Genomic DNA, 20952 nt, shown 5'->3' with positions numbered 1-20952 from the left:
AACCGTCATCAGAGGCTCAAAACACGGAGCCCCTACCACGTGCCGGGCATGGCATGGCATGCCTGCTCTCTTTCTAATTTTGATACTGCAAGGATTAATTCTGTGAAAAAAGTTCTAGAAGGATACAAAGCAAAGAATTAGGTTGTGTTCCGTCCATTCACTCCTGGCTCTGCTCCCACGCATGGCTGCACTATGCACACTGCCCTGCAGCTTCCTTTGTCTGCTGCACAATGGGCTCTGGACGGAGCCCTGTTGGCGCAATGAGTGAGCCCTACGTCAAGCTTTGTCATCGCTGCATCGTTTTGCACCGTGTGGCTGGGCCACCATCAGTACAGCCAACTGCCTCTGATGGACATCTGGGCTGCAGCCAGATTCCTCCTAACAGGGCTTGAGGGAAAGTGCCTCTTTGTGCACATGGCACATTTCTCTAAGGCAGGTTTCTGGACACGAGACTGACGGGCAGCATGTGCTCCTTACATGTGGGGGTCCTGTCAATCCCCACCTCTCCCGCAGGCTGTTCTAGACTCCAGCCCCCATGTGGGAGGATGCCTGTTGCCCTCACTCTTCCATCCTGGCAGTCCCCAGCCTCCTTGCCTCTCTTGTTTTCTTGTTCCGATCAGTTCCAGGTGGCCAGAGGGTCGAGACTCATCTCACAGCCATGCAATAGATGCTTGTCTCTCAGTCGGTCAGCTCTGGCTGAGATCAGTGTTTATCTTCAGGTCAGTAGACACCATCACAGGCACCCGCAAGAATCAGCGATCGACGGGGAAGAGGTTTGGGTGCATGGAGGAGTGCTTTGCAGTGAGGGCTTTGGAGCCTTGTGCCCTGGTTCAAATCCTGGCTGTGTTCCCTGCTGGTTGTGTGACTTCGGATAAATTACTTGATGTCTCTGAGCATAAGCTGGGTCATCAAAAAAGCCAAGCTAGTAAGAGCACGTAGCTCAGATGGCTGCTGTAAAGTTCAGATGAGTTGATATATGCTCAGTGCTGGAAAGGGTGCCGGGCACATTAGCTGTTGGTATTATTTGGGCACCTCCAGCCCAAATAATAATAAAGAGACTAGGAGGGATGTTGGGAGATATCAGATGTTGCTCATTGGAGGCTGTACTGAGTGTACAGAGAGCTTCAGGGAACCTGGAGCTTTGAGAGGTAAAGGAATGTGCCAACAGGAACTAGAAACCCACTGCCGCCTGCAGCTCTCTGAGCTGTTTCTCCACATGCACGGTGGGGTTGTTCCGGTCCCAGTTGGGAGGGTGGCTGGTATGAGGGTGGCCTGGCCTGGATGTGAAGTGGGATTTCCAAGGCTGGCACTCAGTCCAGAGCACAAGCCTTGATGAGGAACAGATGCACTCACAGTCCGGGTCGCCACCCTCCCCTCCTCCACAGCCCAGGGTTGGGGTGGCGATAGCTTCCAGATGGGCTTGGCTCTGAGTGGTGCCTTAAATGACTCCCTCTGAGTCCCTGAGAGGTGGAACTGAGGGCCTCTTCCCTGGTTCTCAACACCCTTGGCCCTGGGGGATACCTGCGGTAGCTGGGTTCAGGCCAGGTGACCTTGGGAATGCCAGCCCTGCTCAGAGCCTCAGTTTCCCCATCTGAGAAACAGGCATTCTCCTTCAAGCTGGCTTGGCAGAGCTGCTGTGTCCTGCGATGGCTAAAGAGAAACATGAAGGAGGACCAGGAACCCCCAGGAAAGTAGGGTTTCTTTGGTTTTATTTTCTTTTTGTATTTACTTTCTGAATGTATAGTACATATCCATAGCACAAAATTTCAAAGGTACAAAAGGGGTCATAGGTAAAAGTAAGCCTGTCTCCCACCCCTGCCCTCCAGACACCCAGACCCCTCTTCCCCAGGGCAAAATCTGTGTCACCAATTTCTTGAGAATCTGCCCAGAGATACTGTATGCACACATAGGAATTTTTTACCCAATGATGACAAACTTCACACACACTATTTCACACTGTCCTTTTGTTACTTTAACAATACCCTTTAGAGATCTTCCTATGTCACTCCATAAAGTGCTTCTTTTTTTTTTTTTTTTGGATGCTTGGCGAAGATGGTTTCAGAATATTACACAACTTTCAACTGACCAATCAGGATGGGCCCGAGCAGTGCACACCCCTACAGTAGTATATGGCTGCTGGCTGGATGCCAGCTCTGTGTCTTTATGGTTCACCATTGCATAGATGGGCCAATTGCAGGGATGGGTAATTTATAAATGAAAGAATTTTAATTGTCTCACAGTTCCTTGTAACTGGGGAGGCCTCAGGAAACCTACAATCATGGCAGAAGGGGAAGCAGGCACATCTTACATGGCAGCAGGCAAGAGAGTGTGTGAAGAAGCAAAGGGGGAAGAGCCCCTTAACCAGTCTTCAAGAGATGAGCAGGGACTGTTTCCAACATTTTGCTCTTTAAAGGAAGGTTGCAGTACATATCCATTTTGTACATTTGTAGGACAACATATGTAGAATAACTTTCTAGAAGTGAAATTGCATTTTACGTCCATATGTTTAAAAAAATATCAATTTCCACCCCCTACCATATACAAGAATTAACTTGAAATCTACCATAAATCTAAATGTAAAGCTTAAAACTGTAAAAGTTCCAGACAGCAACATGGAAGGGAAATCTTTGTGACCTTGAGTTAGGCAAAGATTTTTTTAGGTACTACACAAAAAGCATAAACCATAAAAGAAAAAAAGATAAATTTGACTTAATCAAAATTCAAAACTTCTGCTCTTCAAATGATGCTATCAAGAAAATGAAAAGACAAGCCACAGATTAGGTGAAGATATTTGCAAAAGTCATATCTGATAAAAGACTTACGTCCAGAATATATATTCAGTGCTTTCACAACTTAATAATAAGAACAAATAATCCAATAACAAATGGGCAAAAGGTTTAAAAAGACATTTCACCCAAAAACAGATATTGATGGCAAATACACACATGAAAAGATATTCAATGTTATCAGTCATCAGGGAAACATATATTAAAACCACAGTGGGCTACCACTACCTACCTGTTAGAATGACTAACATGAAAAATAACTGATAATACCTGGAGAGGGTATCTAACAACTGGAACTTAGAAAAACAGTTTGGTAATTTCTTACAAAATGACCCAGCTGTCCTACTCTTAGGTACAAAGAGTAATGAAAGAGAAGTTTGTGTTTTAAAAAGAAAAACTGTATGCAAATATTTATAGCAGCTTTTCTCATAATCACCAAAAACTGGAAATAACTGTTGTATGAGTCTAGTCTCACACAGCTATAAAGATACTACTCAAGACGGGCTAATTTATAAAGTAAAGAGGTTTAATTGAGTCACAGTTCTGCGTGGCTGGGGAGGCATCAGGAAGCTTACAATCATGGCAGAAGGGGGAAGCAGGGGAAGCAGGCACGTCTTACATGGCAGCAGGTGAGAGAGCGTGTGAAGGAGGTGAAGGGGAAAGAGTCCCTTTTAAAACCATCAGATCTTGTGAGAACTCACTCACTATCTTGAGAATAGCATGGAGGAAACTGCCTCCATGATCCAATCACCTCCTGCCAGGTTCCACCCTCGACATGTGGGAATTATGGGGATTACAATTTGAGATGAGATTTGGGTAAGGCAGGAGGATCACTTGAACCCGGGAGGCAGAGATTGCAGTGAGCCAAGATCGTGTCACTACACTGCAGCCTGCAGACAGAGTGAGACTGTCTCAAAAGAAAAAAAGAGAAGTAAACAGATAAAGAAAATAATTTTAGATCATGATAAGAGTTAGGAAGAAAACATTTTCAAGGCACTAAATAGAGAATGACTTGGAGGGGGTACGATATTTAGAGAAGGTTATCAGGGAAAGCCTCTCTGAAGAGGTAACATTTGAACTGAGATTTAGAGGGAGAGAAGGAACTAGCCATGTGGCGATCTGGGGGAAGAGCATTCCAGGCAGAGGGGATAGCAAGTGCAAGGGCCCTGAGGCCAGAATGAGTTTGGTGTTTTTAAGGAAAGAAAAAGGCCCGTGGATGGGGCAAGGAGGAGAGGGCAGGAGGTAAGGTCAGCTAAGGAGTGGGGAAAGTCTAGCTTGCACCAGCCCTGACATGGGACAAGACACCCTCTATGCCCTTGGTCCTGGTGGCTCCTGCTTCCTCCTTTGCGTCCACCCAACATGATGGGTGGGCTTGGCCATTCGCAGGTCCCTCTTGACGCCCCAGTACCTTCCCTGCCCCACCCAACAGTGAGGTCCAGCCTGCTGAACAGCTCCTCTTGCTTGTCATTGGATTAATGGGCAGGAATTGCTTCTGTTTTTTCAAAGCCATTGCCCCCTACCACAGTCCCCTAAGATCATGAAGGTGCGAGCAATCATACTTGAACTGTTGGATGATGAATGCATCACTGTTGATGTGGAGGAGGCTCCCCAGTGTGAGGGCTCGGAGCAGGGTCTCGGCCTCTCACAGACCTGGCTGTGTGCTTGGCTCCACCTCCTACGACCTAGGGCCCTGAGCCTCAGTTGCCTCACCTGTAAAATGGGGCAAACAAGCAAGCAACAAGATGCTCAACCTCAGTAGTAGTCAGAGAAACAAGAGCTAAATAGCAAGGAGGCACACCCTTTACCTCCATTCCCTGGATTAGCAAATAGTAGAGTCAGGAACTTCCAAGTATTCATGAGGGTGTGGGCGATGGGAATTCCACGTTCTGCTGCTGGGTGTTTGGACTGGTTTAGTACCTAGGAGCCTAAGAAAGAGTATATCTGATGGCCTAGGCATTTTCCTCCTGAGTGTATACCCCAGAGAAATTCTCCTGCAGCTCCAGAAGGAGCCCATTCGAGGTCATGGGTCACTGTGATGGTGTTTGAGGATGTGAGCAGTAGATGAGAATCCATGTCGATGCCAGGAAAAGCAAACTGCAGGGGCCTTTAAAAAATACCAGATGAAGGATGGGTGCAGTGGCTCATGCCTGAATCCCAGCACTTTGGGAGGCTGAGGCAGGTGGATCATTTGAGGTCAGGAGTTCAAGACCAGCCTGGCCAACATGATGAGACCCAATTTCTACTAAAAATACAAAAATTAGCCAGGTGTGGTGGTGCACACCTATTATCCCAGCTATGGAGGAGGCTGAGGCAGGAGAATTGCTTGAATCTGGGAGACTGAGGCTGCAGTGAGCCAAGATGACACCACTGCACTCCAGCCTGGGCAACAGAGTGAGACTCCATCTTAAAAAATAAAAATAAATAAATAAATAAATAAATAAATAAAATGAATTAAAAAACACCAGATGAAAAAGAAAACCAAAAAGTAAAAATAAAAAACACCAGGTGCATGAGAGAAAAAAAAATAGAAGACGGGGAAATCTGTAGCACAAGACCATTTCTGTGATTTTTTATTTTTTTTTTGAGACAGAGTCGCACTTTGTCTCCCAGGCTGCAGTGCAGTGGCGCAATCTCGGCTCACTGCAACCTCCGCCTCCTGGGTTCAAGCGATTCTCCTCCCTCAGCCTCCGGAGTAGTTGAGATTACAGGCATGCACCACCCTGCCCGGCTAATGTTTGTATTTTTAGTAAAAACGGGGTTTCGCCATGTTGGCCAGGCTGATCTCGAACTCCCGACCTCAGGTGATCCACCCGCCTCAGCCTCTCAAAGTGCTGGGATTACAAGCGTGAGCCACGGCGCCCGGCCCATTTCTATGAAAAAACTCACAAGCTACAGAACATCCCTACACTCGTTAAAAGGATTCACACACATTCAAGCCCAGAGAACAGACTTACAGGAGCAGATGCCTGGGTGGGAGGGGGAGGGGAAAGGGCAGAAGAGCGAAATCCAATTTAATCCAATTGTGCGACAGACAGTTTGCAGAATTGATGAGAATGTTTAACCCAGGTATTGGCACCCTAAGTCCAAGTAAAAAAATAAATACGGTACAGCAGGTAAAATGGGGGATGATGGAAGGGTGGCGATGGTAGTGCCTTTCTCATGGGGAAACCTCGAGGCTCCAATGAGCGAAACCATGCAGAGTACTCAGCCAGGTGCCTGGCACACAGCAAGGTGTTCGGTGCACAGCAGGGCTGCCCAGCTGTGAGCGGTGTGCGTATTCTCTCCAGCCTTGAATTCCGGCCTGGCTCCTTCTGCTTCCTGGGCAGTGCCGCCCTCTTGTGGCCTATACAGTGACAGGACTTAGACTGAATAGAGATTGGCCATGGTCCAAGGTATCTGATGGCTCTTCGGAGGAGGAAGGGGGGGCGTCACATGGGGGAGATGATGGGATCACAGGAGGGAGATGGGGTCACAGGAGGAAGGGCGACTTCCGATTGGGGAAGAGATGGTGGATCAGATAAGGCCTCCTGGAGAAGGAATGTCTAGGCTGAAGGACAGATTCGATTGGGAGTCAAGGGGATTGATGAGCAAATGAAAGAATGAATGGAGTTAGAATATTGAGCATGAGCATTACTTAGCCCTACTGTGTGCCAAGGCTTTACATGCCTCATATAATTTCATCCTCTACCACCCCTGGGAAGGCGAGTTGTTGTTTCTGTCTCCTTTGCAGTTGCAGAAAGGGAGGCTCAGTGGGTTAGTGACTCGTCCAAAGTCAAGCCTCCAGCTGCACACAGAGCTCTGATACACACCCAGGTCGGTGTGACTTGCTGGGAGACTCTACCTTCTCCACTTTGGGGAGGACCGAGGGACCCCAGGGAGCATAGGTACGGACCACCCCTGAGTCTGTCTGGACCATGTCTTAGCAGAAGTTTAATACTAGACCTGCGCAGTGGGTGGAGATGGGTGGGACCTGTGTGGACAGGAGGAAGCGGATCGTGGGACAGCTACAGCGTGCAGGGGCTCACCCCAGGGCTGGACCCTCACTCTTTGGCAGGCAGCTGGGGCACCACACCCAGGGGTTAAAGGTGGAGGCTCACTTCTTAAGCTAAAGGATATGTCTCCAAGGCACTCTCTGAAAAATGCCTCATTTTGGAATTTATGTCAAAGCCATTTAAATCCTTATTAAGAGTATTTAAAGATCAGTTTTCAAAATGTCTCCTAAGTATTTCATTTTTGTTTTTCTCGACTTGGTAATATATTCCCATGGCTAAAAATTCAAAAGGAACCAAAGAGAAAGGTAAGCTTCCTCTCTTTCCACCCACTCTAACCTCTCCCCACCCCAGAGCCATCACTGTTACTGGTTTCTAGAGTGTTTTGTCACCTGTAGGTTTTGTGCATTCTTGAATCGTACACACATGTGTATTTTCGCTCCTTCCCATCCCCCGACATGGGGGCTTACTATGCACGCTGTTCTGCAACTTGCTTTTTTCACTTGGCAATTCATCTCAGGGACTGCCCCATCATTGTGTCAAATCCTTCCTCATGGTGCTTCTCGGCCATGCAGTGTTGCACTGAGTGCTGTGAGATTGTATCGCAATGCCTGACCTCTAGATATTTAGGATGTTTCCAGCATTTTGTGATCATACACAGGACTGTAGGGAACAGCTGTGTAAGCAGGTACACTTGTTCTGTGGCATGTGAGCCAGGCTAATTGTTTTTTATTTATTTATTTATTTTTTTGAGACAGAGTCTCACTCTTTTGCCTAGGCTGGAGTGCAGTGGCGCTATCTTGGCTCGCTGCAAGCTCCGCCTCCTGGGTTCACACGATTCTCCTGCCTCAGTCTCCCGAGTAGCTGGGACTACACGCGCCCGCCACCACGCCCAGCTATTTTTTTTTGTATTTTTAAATAGAGATGGGGTTTCACCGTGTTAGCCAGGATCTCCTGACCTCGTAATCCGCCCGCCTTGGCCTCCCAAAGTGCTGGGATTACAGGCGTGAGCCACCGCGCCTGGCCCTGGGCCAGGCTAATTGGAGGATAAATCCCTAGAAGTGGATTGCTGGGTCAGGGGACATGTGCACTGTGATTTGAATAGATGTCAATTCACCTTCTGTAGAGGCTGGGTCAAGTCACCCTCTCCTGAGGAAGGTAGGGGAGGGTGGCGGCTTATCCCCACCCAGCCCATGCCCTGTGGTTTCATTTTCTTTTTTTTGGCTCTTAGCCAATCAGATAGGTGGAAAATGGTAGCTCTGTGTGGCTTTATTGTCATCTAATTTGAGTAAGGGTGACTGTTTGGAGTTCCTTTTCTGGATGAAGCATTTTTGCCACACGGGGACAGTGCTGAGCTGATGACACGGCAGTGCCGCTCTGGACACGCTGATTCTCCCTGATGCTCATCTTCTCAGGCTGAGTGGGACTGTGCCTGTGGATGCCCGCTCATGGAGTGGTCGCCTGGTGGAGGGCAAGGTTTTTGAGTTCCCATTCCACTACTTACTTTCTGAGCCTCGGATTCCCCCTCTGTAAAAAGTGGAAAGAATAATAGAACCCACTTCAGATGGCTCTGAGGAGGATGAATTTAAGTTTTTAATGTGAAATGCCTGGCACAGTTCCTGGCTCAGAGTTAGTGCTTAGGAAATGTTTGTTGAATGAAGAAATGAAAGAGATATAATCATCTTAAAAATTTTATTGAGTACTTATTATGAAGCCTTTCTCATGTATTCACGTATTTTAACCTCACAGTGACACCACGAGGGATACTTTTATTATCCCCCTTTAAAGACAAGAAAACTGGGCTGGGTGCGGTGGCTCACTCCTGTAATCCCAGCACTTTGGGAGGCCGAGGCAGGCAATCATGAGGTCAGATTGAGACCAGTTTGGCTAACACGGTGAAACCCCGTCTCTACTAAAAAATAGAAAAAATTAGCCGGGCGTGGTGGCAGGCACCTGTAGTCCCAGCTACTCGGGAGGCTGAGGCAGGAGAATGGGGTGAACCCGGGAGGTGGAGCTTGCAGTGAGCCGAGATTGCGCCACTGTACTCCAGCCTGGGTGACAGAGCAAGACTCTGTCTCAAAAAAAAGAAGAAGAAGAAGAAGATGAGAAAACTGAGGCACAGGGAGAGATACAGGATCTTGCCTAAAGGTTCATAGCTGGTCACTGGCAGCGACAGGATTCATGGTCTTCTGCCTGCTCTTACCCACCTCACTTCCCTGCCTTCCCACTCTAGGAGAGAGGTGCCACCATAAATCCCATTCCAGCTGTCCATTGCATGAAACAACCTCCTCAACCTCAGAGGCATAAACAAACAACCATTTTATCATGTTCCTGGGTTCTGAGGATCAGGAGTTCAGTCAGGATAAGGTGGGCGGCTTATCTCTGCTGGGCCTTCGATGGGAGGACTCTGTGGCGGGGAGAATTCTGCAGTGGGGGGTAAGGCGGGGCAGCGGGTAAAACAGCAAGGACTAGAAGACCCACTTGCGAGAAGGCTTCTTCAGCTACAAGTCTGGCTGGAGGATCCATTCCACCTTGTGGATGGTAGGTTGGCTATGGCTATGGGTGAGGGTGGGAGTCATGGGGGGCTGAGTGGGAGCTATCAGACCCCAGGGCTGAGTCCGCATGTTCCAGGATCTGACAGCTTAGGAGGCTTAGCAATTCCAGGGCTGGTGCCCCCATGAGTAGCTTCTCCAGGATTTTGCAAGTGCTGTTTGCTCCCCCTCCCCACCTATCTCATTAACACCTTGCACTCTTTAGTTCTCAGCTTGGCTATCTGGTCCTGGAGGAGGAGCTCCCCAACCCCTGTATGCCTTAGATGGGATATGCTAGATCCTGTCTTCACGGAAGGTCTTATCACATTGTTGGAATTGACTGTCTGCAGACTGAACGCTTGGAGGACAAGGCAGGGTCTTTATCACCAGCACTCAGGACAGTACCAGGCACACAGTAGGCACTTTATGCATATTCACTGAATGAATGAATGGGTGAGACAGATGGATTTTGAATGACTTGAACTTGAGCCTCAGTTTTTCCTCCTAGAAGTTAGCTGGCAAAGTAGCTGTGAAGGTGGTAAGAGATAGGTGGGAAATGCGAGGTTAGTAAGAGGAATTGGTAGAAAAACGGTAGTTATGATTTATGCTGAGGAGAGAGAAGCAAAGGAAATTAGGTATTGCACCTGAAATGCTTAGCAATATTTGGTGCATAATAGGTGCTCCATAAATATAAGATGATGTCATCATCTTCATCCTCATCGTTACTATTATTTGTATTATAAGAATGCACATTTCCTGAGTTAGAAGGTCCACATACGATGGCTTGAAATTTTCCTCTGGGCTGGGCGCGGTGGCTCACACCTGTCATCCCAGTACTTTGGGAGACTGAGGCAGGAGGATCGCTTGAGCCCAGGAGTTCAAGACCAGTCTGGGCAACATAGCAAGACTCTTTCTCTACAAATAATTTTAAACATAGCTGGGTATTGTGGTGTGCATCTGTAGTCCCAGTTACTTGGGAGGCTGAGGTGGGAGGATCAACTGATCCCTGCAGGTCGAGGCTGCAGTGAGCTGGGATCATGTCACCGACCTCCAGTCTGGGCGATAGAGCTATTACCCATCTTAAAAAACAAACAAAGACAGAAAAAAGAAATTTTCTTCCAAGTGAAAATGGAGAGGTGTAATCCCCACAGGTCACCTGGGCCAGATGTCTGGGTAGGAGGTCATGCTGTGGTGACTCACCCGGGGATGCTGGGCTTGGGTCCTCCTCTGAGTCAGATTTCCCTTCTGTGCAAGGAAGGGCCTGGGACAGGGACCTCTGAGTCTGACACTCTGCACAGCTGAGAAGGCCATTCAGCTGAAGTCCCCATTGCAACTGTTGTCCTTCAGCCTGAGGCAGTTAGTCCTTCGGTCTGAGGCAGCCTGTCCCTTGCCCTCGGCTACCCTCCACCCTGCTCCAGTCCTGCTAGGAGAGAACCGCAACATGTCCCCGTTTCAGAAATGCGCTCCTTTACAAGCCTGGCTGCGACCTGTTCCTGGTTGATTGGCGCCATCCAGTGGCAGCATATGGGAATGACATGCAGGGCTGTAGTGAGGGGTCAGGCAAGGATGAGGATGGAGTGAGCGGGTGGGGGGCTCTGCAGAGAGGGCCCTAGTGTGGCCCAGTTAGAAGCGGTGACAGGAAGAACCCACCAGAGATTCCTCAGCTCTGGCCAAGGGGTTGTTCCCTCCCTCTGGCATAGCATCCAGAAGGCCAATAGCAGTGGAACCTCCCCCTGGGCTCTGCCCAGACTGCCCCTCTTTGGCTGTGTGACCGCACTCTGTTTCTGAGCTTCTCTGTGAACTTCTCCAAGCTTGGCTTGTAAGAAGGGAGTTGGCGATGCCCACCTGACAAGCAGAGTCTCCTTCCCAGAGAGGCCCCTCAATCCTCCAGAGAATGTGGGAGAGGCTGGGATTTGAAAGGATTGGAGCTGGGGGCAGGGAACGTCTGAGATGGAAAGGTTATAGGAGGGGCTTGGGCCCTGAAGAAATTTCATCCTGTAATTTGAAAATATTAAAAAACTGCCACAGCCCCCAGCTGAGGACAGAGGACCAGACCCCCCGAGGAGAAAGAACATGGCCAGGGAATTGCAGTACTGAAAACTTCCACTCTTATGTTGGTCTTTTAGAATTGTGAAAATTAGAACGTTCAGCATCCTACAATTGGAATCTTAACAGAAAACACTACATAGTGTATGTATGTGTGTGTGTGTGTGTGTATATATTATATATATAATATATAATATATAATTTTATATATAATATATATTTTATATATAACATATATTTTATATATAATATATAATATATAATATTTATTTTATATATAATATATAATATTTATTTTATATATAATATATTATATATAATATATAACATTTATTTTATATATAATATTTATATATTTTTTATATATAATATATATTATATATAATATATATATTATATGTATTATATATATTATATATATTATATATAAAATATATATTATGTATTATATATATTTTATATATAATATTTTTATATATTATATTTTATATATATATATATTTATATATGGTCTGGATACGGTGGCTCATGCCTGTAATCCCAGCACTTTGGGAGACTGAGGTGGGAGGATCATTTGAGGCCAGGAGTTCAAAACTAGCCTGGGCAACATATTGAGACCCCATCTCTACAAAAAATAAAAAATTAGCTGGGTGTAGTGGTGTACGCCTGTAGTCCCAGCTACTTGGGAGGCTGAGGCAAGAGGATTGCTTGAGGCCAGGAGTTTGAGGCTGCAGTGAATTGTGATCGTACCACTGCACCCCACAGATCAAGACCCTGCCTCAAAAAAAAAAAAAATTTTTAAAAATACACACACATACACACACACATACAGGCTAAACTCTATAGAATCAGATTGTTGAGCCTTGAGGTCAGAATCAGAATTGCAGCCGCAAATCTAGACTCAGCCCTCTGAGCTGGAAGTCATCTGAGAGCCACCTCTCCCCTCAGCTTGTCCTGGAATGAATGTTTGCTCTCACTGCCTGCTCCTAAACTTGTTTGCAATGAATAGATCTGGGGGAGGGCCCTAAAATCTGAATTTCTAAAAGGCTCCCCAGGGGATTCTGTTGTTGTGTCTTCCAGATTTCGGCAATAGATTTAATTTAGCCATGCTTCCTCTTCATCGCATGGGAAAACTGAGGCCCGGGAAGGGGAAGTGACTTGACCTAGACCCCACCAGAGAGCTGGTGACAGGCTGGAGCTCCCACCTGTGCCTCCCAATGCCAAGGCCACTCTCACTAGCAGCCCAGGGTGTTTAGATGGCCCCGTGGGACTGTCAACCTCCTAGGTGCCCCTGGTCCCTGAGACATGCGGTTCGTGAAACTGCGAGGTTCTGGGGCTCGAGGTGTTACCCTCTTCTGCCTCTGGCTGAGTCTGCTTCTTGAGAGTGGCCTGGAGGGGCTGAGGGCCCCTCCTCTTTTATCAGCTCCCCCCAGTCTGAAACCCCACCCCATCCCCAATACACTCTGACCCCTCTCAGCCCCAAGCATTCCTGTGAAAACCACTCCACGTTTTAAATTCTGCTACTCCAAACTCAGCAGTATTATGGTTTTGCAACACCCTCTTGATGCTCAAGAAGCATTTGCAAGTTTCTTTTCCCTTTATTAAGAAAATTTAAAAAAAAAATGTAAAGGTCTTGAAACAATAACAACGGAGCATTTCAGAGGCACAAACGTTTGCAGAAGAGAAGCTGGTGGCCTGGCCAGGCGAAGGAGGGGGCTCTAGCTGTTCTCAGGGATGTGAGAGCAGGGAAGTCAGAGAGAGGGTGGGCCTTGGGGGGGGTCAGGCCAGGGGATCCCCAGCTGCCTGGTGGAGGGCAGGTCTGAGGGTGGGTGCTCTCTTGGGGTCAGGGATGTAATATTTCATCACCTAGAGCCTCTCCCCCAGCCTGCTGACCACCTTCCTTCCCCAGGCCACCCCTGGGCCCCTTGGAGCTCCAACTCTTGCTTCTCCTTGCCCATTCCTGTCCCGGTCACGGAGCCCTATGTGTTCAGGCTGACCAGTCACGGCAAATACAAATCCCGTTTCTGAGGATTCCCGGGAGCAGAGCAGGAAGGGGGTGTTATGATGGCAGAAGGACAGGCAGTGAGGACAGACTTGCTTCCAAGCTGGGTCTGACCTGGAGACTCCTCCCAGCGTGGTTCCTGCCTAGGGCGAGGGGCGTCACAGCGAAGCACAGATGCTCAAGTCACTGGTGGTGGGTGTGGGCGAGTGCGGTGATGGGTGTCGGGGAGTGTGGTGGTGGGTGTGGGCGAGTGTGTGGGTGGGTGTCAGTGAGTGCGGTGGTGGGTGTGGGCGAGTGCGCGGATCTTCCCTTGCTCCCCACCCACAAGTCCCTACATTTCCCCCCTCAAGTGACCCCCAAATTCTCCTCTCTGCTGTGAATGTGCTGAGCAGAGCCATCAGGTAGAAGCAGAGCCTGAAGGCTTCCTGTGTGACCCTGGGCAAGCCCCTTCCTTCTCAGGCCTGTCTCCCCACATGGGCAGGAGGCGCTGAGGTGGGGAACAGAGCTGCTGGATAATCTCAGCTTTCCTTTCCGTTTCAATGGCCTCTTCTGGGCTGGGCAGGTGGATCCCCCAGCAGTGACAGCTCACCTGATCCAGCTTGGGAAAAAGGGGCATGGGACCCATGAGAGGGAGGCCTGTGGGGGAGTGCTGATGAGGGTGGCAGGCAGCTTGCAGAGGATGCCCTCCAGGGCTGGCTGCCCAGCCAGAGGCCAGGTCGTGACCCTCTACAGCCAGCTGGGGAAGGTGTCCAGGCCAGGCCTCCGGAAGCCCTGGAGCCTTGTCCAGCCAGCTCCTCGGGGTGGCTGGTGGCTGAGGGCTGTGGAAATGGCCTCTGGGGACTGTCCAGAGAACCAGGTGCTCACAGCTCAGGGTCCTGGAGCCTCCCCCAGAGCAGAAGGAGGGCCTTCAGGACTCACCTGTGGTGTGCCCCAGCTTTGCCCTCTGGAAACACTTTCTCTGCAAAGATGGGGTCAGGGAAAGGCCTGGGAAAAGATGTTTGCTTTCTTTAAGTTGTAGATAGAGAGAGCTGCAGGGGAGGGCACAGGCTCATGGTCCCTCTTAAAGTGTGTGTGAAAGGGAGAGAAGAGGAGGGAGAGAGAGAAGGATGCGGTGAAGGACAGGAAGAAACACAGGAAGAAAGAAAAGGAAAGATAAAAGATAAGTGAGAAAGAAGAGGAAGGAAGGGAAGAAGGGAGAGAGAAAGGAGAGGAGAATGGAGGTGGAAGAAATAAAGGAAATAAAAAAGAAAAAGAAAGGGAAGGTAGACTGACAGAAAAATGATAGAAGGGTGGAAAGAAAGAGAGGACAAATGGAGAAGACAGAGGAGAAAGAGTAAGAGGAGAGGAGGAGAAGGAGCAGGAGGAGGTGTGCAGGGGCCGAGGACTAGGACCAGAGAGTTGGGAGAGCCGGCGGTCAGGGCTGCAGGCCGGGCTGGCGCGGCCTCATGTCCAGCTTCCTGTCCTTGCGTGGGCGCCGGTCCTTCCTGCCCTTCTTCTGGCCAGGGTTCCTCTCTGCAATAAGAGCACAGAGTCCGGTGACCAAGGCTGCAGGGCCAGTTAGGTCCTGGGAGCCTCCTCAGTCCTGAAAGACAAGGGTGCCCCACCCACTCCTCAACAACGGGGCTCAGAAGAACATTTGGGCACTGACCTTGCAGTCCCTCCTGTTGAGAGTTTGGACTCTGGGCTAAGTTACCCCAAACTGAACCTTTCTCTCTAGTTCTTCAGGGAGTGGCAAGGGCCACTAACTTGCTCAGGGCCTTCTTGTGCTGGACATCTGGCTTGGCCAGGCCAGCAGGTTCACCTGGGGCCCCCCAATCAGCATGTAGGGTGGCCTCATGGGAGTCCCCATGGCTTTCCCCAGCACACTCTTCCATAGCTGAGCAGGCTCTGTGCTGGACACTGGGCACCTTTCATCTGTGTCCCTGCACCAACTTCTGCATAACACTGTGGCAACAATACTTCAGCATTTAGCAAGTGCTCGCTGTATGCAGGCCACAGCCCCAAGTGCTTTATATATATGAAACTCACAACAGCCGAGAGAGGCAGGTAGGGTCTGAGCCACACCCAGTCCTGTCTTCTCCAATTGTCCTCTCTTTCTCCCCACCCTTCTATCATTTTTCTGTGCCAGTCTACCTTTCCTTTCTTTTTCCTCTTTATTTCCTTTATTCCCTCCACCTCCATTCTGGCTGTGCCCACTGCCCGGGGAGTTCTTCTGAGCAGTTGCTCATCATTGTTATTGACAGGTGAGAAGACCACAGCATGGCTGGGAGCAAGGCCAGCCCTAAGTTTCTGCTTTACAAAGTGTCTCCACACCCAGGACATTCTCCTACATTGCTTGGGCCCCATTCAGTTCCCCACAAGGAGCTGTGTGTCCATTTGAACACGATGAACCTGAGGCTCTATGAGTCACTTTCTGAAGGTGTGCAGCAAGTCTGTTAGAGACTCTCTGAGCCTAGCGGCAAGTGGAGGGCAGTTTTATTCCTTGGGTGTCAAATGTGTGCCTGTCTCTACAAGAGTCAGGGCTGTGGCTCCAGTCCTGGCTCCTTCCTCTGCAGAGCAGAGTCAAGGAGCTAAGACCAGGTTGCCCACTTCTGGGGCTCCCCACACCCACTCTGAGCCCTTGGGGAGCACTGAAGCCAACTCCCACTCCGAGCTGCGGAGCTGACTGTGCAGGCCTCAGGTAGGACAGCATCTGGAGATGCGGTGTGGGTGCTGCCTGAGTGGCCCTGCCAGCCCTGAAGTGGGGGTGTTGGGGGCCAGTGGCTTTGTGTCTCTACCTCTTCCCTAGGTCTGCCTGACAGTTGCTCATGTACCCATCCAGTCACCCACCCATCCCTCCACCTATTTACCAACCTACCCATTCACCCACCTATTCACCCATCTACTCACCCACCTCCATACCCAATGACCCATCCATCCACCTAGGCACCCCACCCATCACCCATCCATCCACCTGTTCACCTACCTACCTACCTACCTACCCACCCATCTAATCATCCACCTACCTACTCATCCACCCACCTACCCTCCCATCTACCCTCCTATCGACCCATCTACCTATCCACTCACCCACCTGTGCATTCAGCCATCCATCCACTCATCCAACAAATATTAACTGGACACCGACTATGTGCCAGACTCTGTTAGAGGCACTAGAGAGACAGCTGTGAACAAGGCAGATAAAGCCTTTGCCTTCACGGAGATCACACTCCAGTAAGGAAAACAGACACTGAACAAGCAAACACGAGAATGAGCAGGCTCATTTCAGAAGGGTGTAAGTGCTACCACGTGATATGATGGAAAATGACTCCTGGGAGGGGGACTCCTGGGAAGCCTCTCTGAGGACGAGCCGCTGCAGCCAAGACCTGGATGATGCAGGGAGCTACAGCGGGGTTGTTGCGAGGATTAGAGTCATGTTTCACAGCACTAAGCACAGCCAGCATATGGTAGGTGCTTTATGAATGTTTGCTGTTGTTGTGATTATTATTATCCAGGGGAAAAGCTTTCCCCTCGTGATCCCCCCAACAGCCATTTACCCCCAGCTCTTGGAGCCATGAGAGGTGCCATGTGGTAATGAGTGCAGGAGAACTATCTGCCTCCTGTGTGAGTCCTGCCCTGGCTCTGGGGTCTCTTAGGTTCTCTGGTTCCATCTCAATCTCACTCTGTCCTCACCCGCCCAGCATGACTCCCAAAGGCTCCTATCTCTGCTAGCTGCACTCCCAACCCAAATAGCCAAGTCCTTCTGAAAGAGGAGTGTCCCTGAGTTCAAATCCTGGCTCCACTATGTCCCACCTGGGTGCCCCGGGTGGCCTGGCTCCAGGTCCCTCATCCTTCATCATGACTTTGGATTCCTGTTTGCATGACGAGTTATGTTTGAATTCTAGGTCCACAGCTCCCTGGCTTTGTGACCCTTAGGTGAGTGACTCAACCTTTCTGGGCCTCAGTCCCCTCATCTGTAAAATGGGGATAGTGCTAATAACACCTACCACATAGCATCACTGTGAAGATTACATGAGTTAACGATTATAGAGAATTCGGCACAGTGCCCAGTCAACACTGCTAATACTACTCACCATTCACATCTTACCAAGCATACCCTGTGGCTTCTCTTCTATGTAAATCAGTGGTCCTTAATAGCCCCCAGAGACATTTTGGAAATATGTGTAGTGGTCTTGAATGCCACAGTGAAGGGGGTTCCTGTGGCATTCAGTGGACGGCAATCGGGATCCAGTGTGGGACAGTTGCCCGCAAAGAAGAGTTGTCCCCCATTCCATCCAGTTCTCTTACATCGTGCCCCACCCTCATGTAGCTGAAAAGTCTGCTTGCTGGGAGCTGAATTCTGTTTGACCCATGAATGCCAAGTGGTTTTGAACACTTCCATTCACTGAAGATTCTAGGGCACTGTGAGTGTGGTGTCAATCAGAGATCAGTTGGGTTGGACCTTACTAATCGCTGGTCACTGTTGGGAAATCGCGTCTCTGATGGCGATGCGGCCACGCACTTGGGGCGCTGACCACGGCCGCGGTCCTCACTGGGATTGTGCTTCCCTAAGTGTCTGCTGATATGTTGGGCCAAGCGCTTCCATCATGAAATTTCTTTTCTTTCTCCTCTGTATTACAGTTAGGACACTATACTGATAAAAAAAATTACCTTTGCAAGTAAGCTACATTCTCCATGAACTTCATTAAGAATGGTAAAGAGGGTATTCCCAAATCCTCCTTATTAAAAGGGGGGTGTTCAGTTTGAGAGGGTTGGGAACTCCTGGCCAGCTCAATTTTCCTAAAGTATTTGGGACTGAACCCAGCAAGGAAGGTCCTCCTTTGAAAGGACACCAGGGAAGGCGATGTGTACTCCACATGATGGTATGGCTAACGGTGGCCTTTCAGGTAGTCTCATAGGTACTATTTGTGGGGCAGTGATCTGAGTCCACTCTGTCCCTGTGGGCCTTTCCCACCACAGCCTCACGTGCCTGTCCTGGGGCTCACCTCCCGGGCAGGGCCTCTGGATGGGACATTTCCTTGACTCAGAAAGCACCTGGCAGGTAGCTGTCTCCTCATGCCCAGCCCGGCCAGCCTCTCGTACCCGGGTCTCCAGGCCCCAAGCCGAGCTGCAGGTCTTTCTGTTGTGTGTGCAGGGGCTCCAGCTGCCCCAGGGACCCAGTTCACACTCCCCTGTGGGGTGAAAGGAGAGACAGACAGACAGACAGACAGACAGGGTCAGCCGGCAGTGAGGGTCCTTCAGATCCAAGGGCAGGGTTTGAGGGGTTCAGTCCTCTGAAGACTGAAGACACCACTTCCACCTGCTAGGAGCAGAGTTATTTATAAGAGCCTGGAATGAGAGCTAAACGAATGCATGCACAGACTAATATGGGCCTGAAGCCAGAGTGGCCAACTGTCTAGCTTTAAAGGGAAGGCTTCCTGGAGGAGGTGATGTATGAGTTAAAGGGAGAGAGGGGAGCTCGTCAAGTGAGAAGAAGGAAGCCCATTCCAGGCAGGTGTGCAAAGCCTTGGGAGCCAGGCCCACCATGTTTGGGAGATGGTGCAGCCTGAGTTGGGAGTGAAGTCTCAGGAAGGTGGGGACAGGAGAGGAGGCTGGAAGGTCGCCTGGGAAGCCCTCAGGACCAGGACACAGGTTTTAAACTTGATCATGTGTCTTTGATCAACTTTGGAAGGAGGAAAAAGGAGGACATGGACATAAAAGTTCTTCATAGGGGGTAATAAAAATACATATATATGTATATATATACACACACATATATATATACACACACACATATACATGTATACATATATATGTGTATATATATACACACTATATATATACGTGTGTGTGTGTGTGTGTGTGTGTGTTATATACACACTTTGATTATTTAAAAGTCCATGAGAAGTAGGCACAGAATATGGGTAGCTATGAATACTCCTATTTTGTAGATTTGGACACTGAGACCTAGAGCAGGGGTTTGCTAAGGGAACGCAGCAAGAGGCTCACACAGCAGACACAGCAAGCTCAAGACACAGTGGGACCCAGACCTTGCTAGATGCACACATTTGGCAAGTAAAGACTGAGCACCCAGTGTGTGCCAGGTGCTATTCTGGGTGCTGAGGGAGCAGCAGCAGGCAAGACAGACCAGGGTCTGCAGGCCTCCTGGAATTCACCATCTGGACACTGCCGTGATGAGGGAAGCGCAGGCACTGTGGGAGCCCAGAGGCAGCATGGGTTGGGTCGTAGGGGAGGAAACCCCTGGACTGGGACTTGAAGTGGGGGTGGGATGGTGGGGAAGGGGAGCCTAGCCAGGCTCAGGGAGGGACGGGAGGTGCTCCAAGTGAAGGTGTAACCCCAGCAGAGTCCCAGGATGATTTGGACTGGAACTGGGCAAGCTGGAGAATGAGCTCAAACTGAGGAGGAAAAAAATGATGGGGGTGGAAAGGCTGGCAGATGGGACAGATTGCCCAGGGCCTGGGTGGGCTCCGCCCAAGGGCAGTGGGAGCCACTGAAGCGTCCTGGGAGGAAAAGAAATTCAGCAGACTATCATTTTGAAATACTCCCTCTGCTGTTGAGTGGAGACTGGGCTGGGGGGACTGAGCGCCGAGGCGGGAGACGGGCAGGAGCTGTGGCCAGAACCCTGGCGACAGGCAGGGGGTGGCAAGAGGGTGGGAAGAGGGGGGCACAGAGGAGAGAAACAAATGGGTGGGGAGAAAGGGATGAGCTGGATGGTGTGGGTTTGGGAGCTTTGTGCTGCTTCATTTTCACCCCAAAGTTCTTCCTACCACCCAAAATATTATGCATTTGTTTTCAGGTGTCGCTTCTGTCTCTCCACTGAAATGTCATGTCCATGAGTGCAGAGGCTTTGTCTGTTTTGTTCTCTAACATGTCTCCAGCACCTAGGAAAGTGCCTGGCCATAGCAGATGCTCTAGTAGATATTTTTGGAGCGAATAAATGAACAGATTGGATTGAATATAGGGTGAGGGAGAGAGAAGAGTCAACAGTGATGTCTGCATCTCACGCACAGCCACCCAGGGATCAGGGAGCTGGTTATTGAAACCCAGAGGAAACCCAGAGGAAGCGTTAGGCAGGAGATGGTGGCAGTGGGAGTTGAAAGAAGGCACCCAGAGGGCAGTGGAGGTGAGGGTCTGCTGCTCAGGGAGGCTAGAGACACGGAGTCAGGGGCCATCAGCAGCTGGAATGACTGTGAATGTGAGCCCAGAGGGAATGCGTGGGCAGAGATGCACAGTTTAGATGAGAATGCCAAGGAGTAGCCTAGTGCAGGAATGGAAGAGGGCTCACAGGCAGGAGTATGACAAAGAGCTGTTAGGAAACAATCAGAGCAGTAATAACACTGATACTTACATGTACTGAGCATCTACTGTGTGCTGGCTGCTGTACTGAGCACTTTAAATTGTACTAATTCACTTAATCCTCATAACAATTCCTCCCCATGAGGTAGGCTGTATGTTCTATTGTCTTTTTTTTTTTTCTAACGTTTGGAGAAACCGAAGGACAGAGAGCTGAGGTGATTTGCTTAAGATCACTAAAGGGTAAGGTTTAGAGCTAGGATTGGACCCCAGGCCTGTCCTATTCCAAAATCAGTGCTCAGCCA

At 49.5% G+C, this 20952-nt stretch overlaps 1 protein-coding gene across 3 annotated transcripts in view; it reads right to left on the bottom strand.

Annotated features, from left to right (window-relative positions):
* Positions 1–12933: 12933 nt before the first annotated feature.
* RSPO4 (R-spondin 4) overlaps positions 12934–20952 on the bottom strand; it is a 43366-nt gene continuing 35347 nt past the window's right edge. Inside the window, exons 4-5 of one of the 3 annotated variants that reach the window (XR_008496134.1) lie at positions 14273–14866; positions 12934–13497 (exon numbers count right to left, since the gene is read on the bottom strand). Coding sequence is in view for 2 of the 3 variants with exons in the window: in XM_054467545.2 (XP_054323520.1) it covers positions 14769–14866; positions 18340–18525 (284 nt within the window). In the remaining variant the exon portion in view is untranslated. Of the gene's footprint in view, positions 14867–18339; positions 18526–20952 lie in introns of all 3 variants that reach the window. The other 2 variants (XM_054467545.2, XM_054467546.1) reach the window with 2 other exon arrangements.

This window comes from Pongo pygmaeus, chromosome 21 (genome assembly GCF_028885625.2).
Source record: "Pongo pygmaeus isolate AG05252 chromosome 21, NHGRI_mPonPyg2-v2.0_pri, whole genome shotgun sequence".
In the NCBI taxonomy this organism is placed as follows: domain Eukaryota; kingdom Metazoa; phylum Chordata; class Mammalia; order Primates; family Hominidae; genus Pongo; species Pongo pygmaeus.
This window is presented reverse-complemented; position numbering and strand designations above follow the sequence as displayed.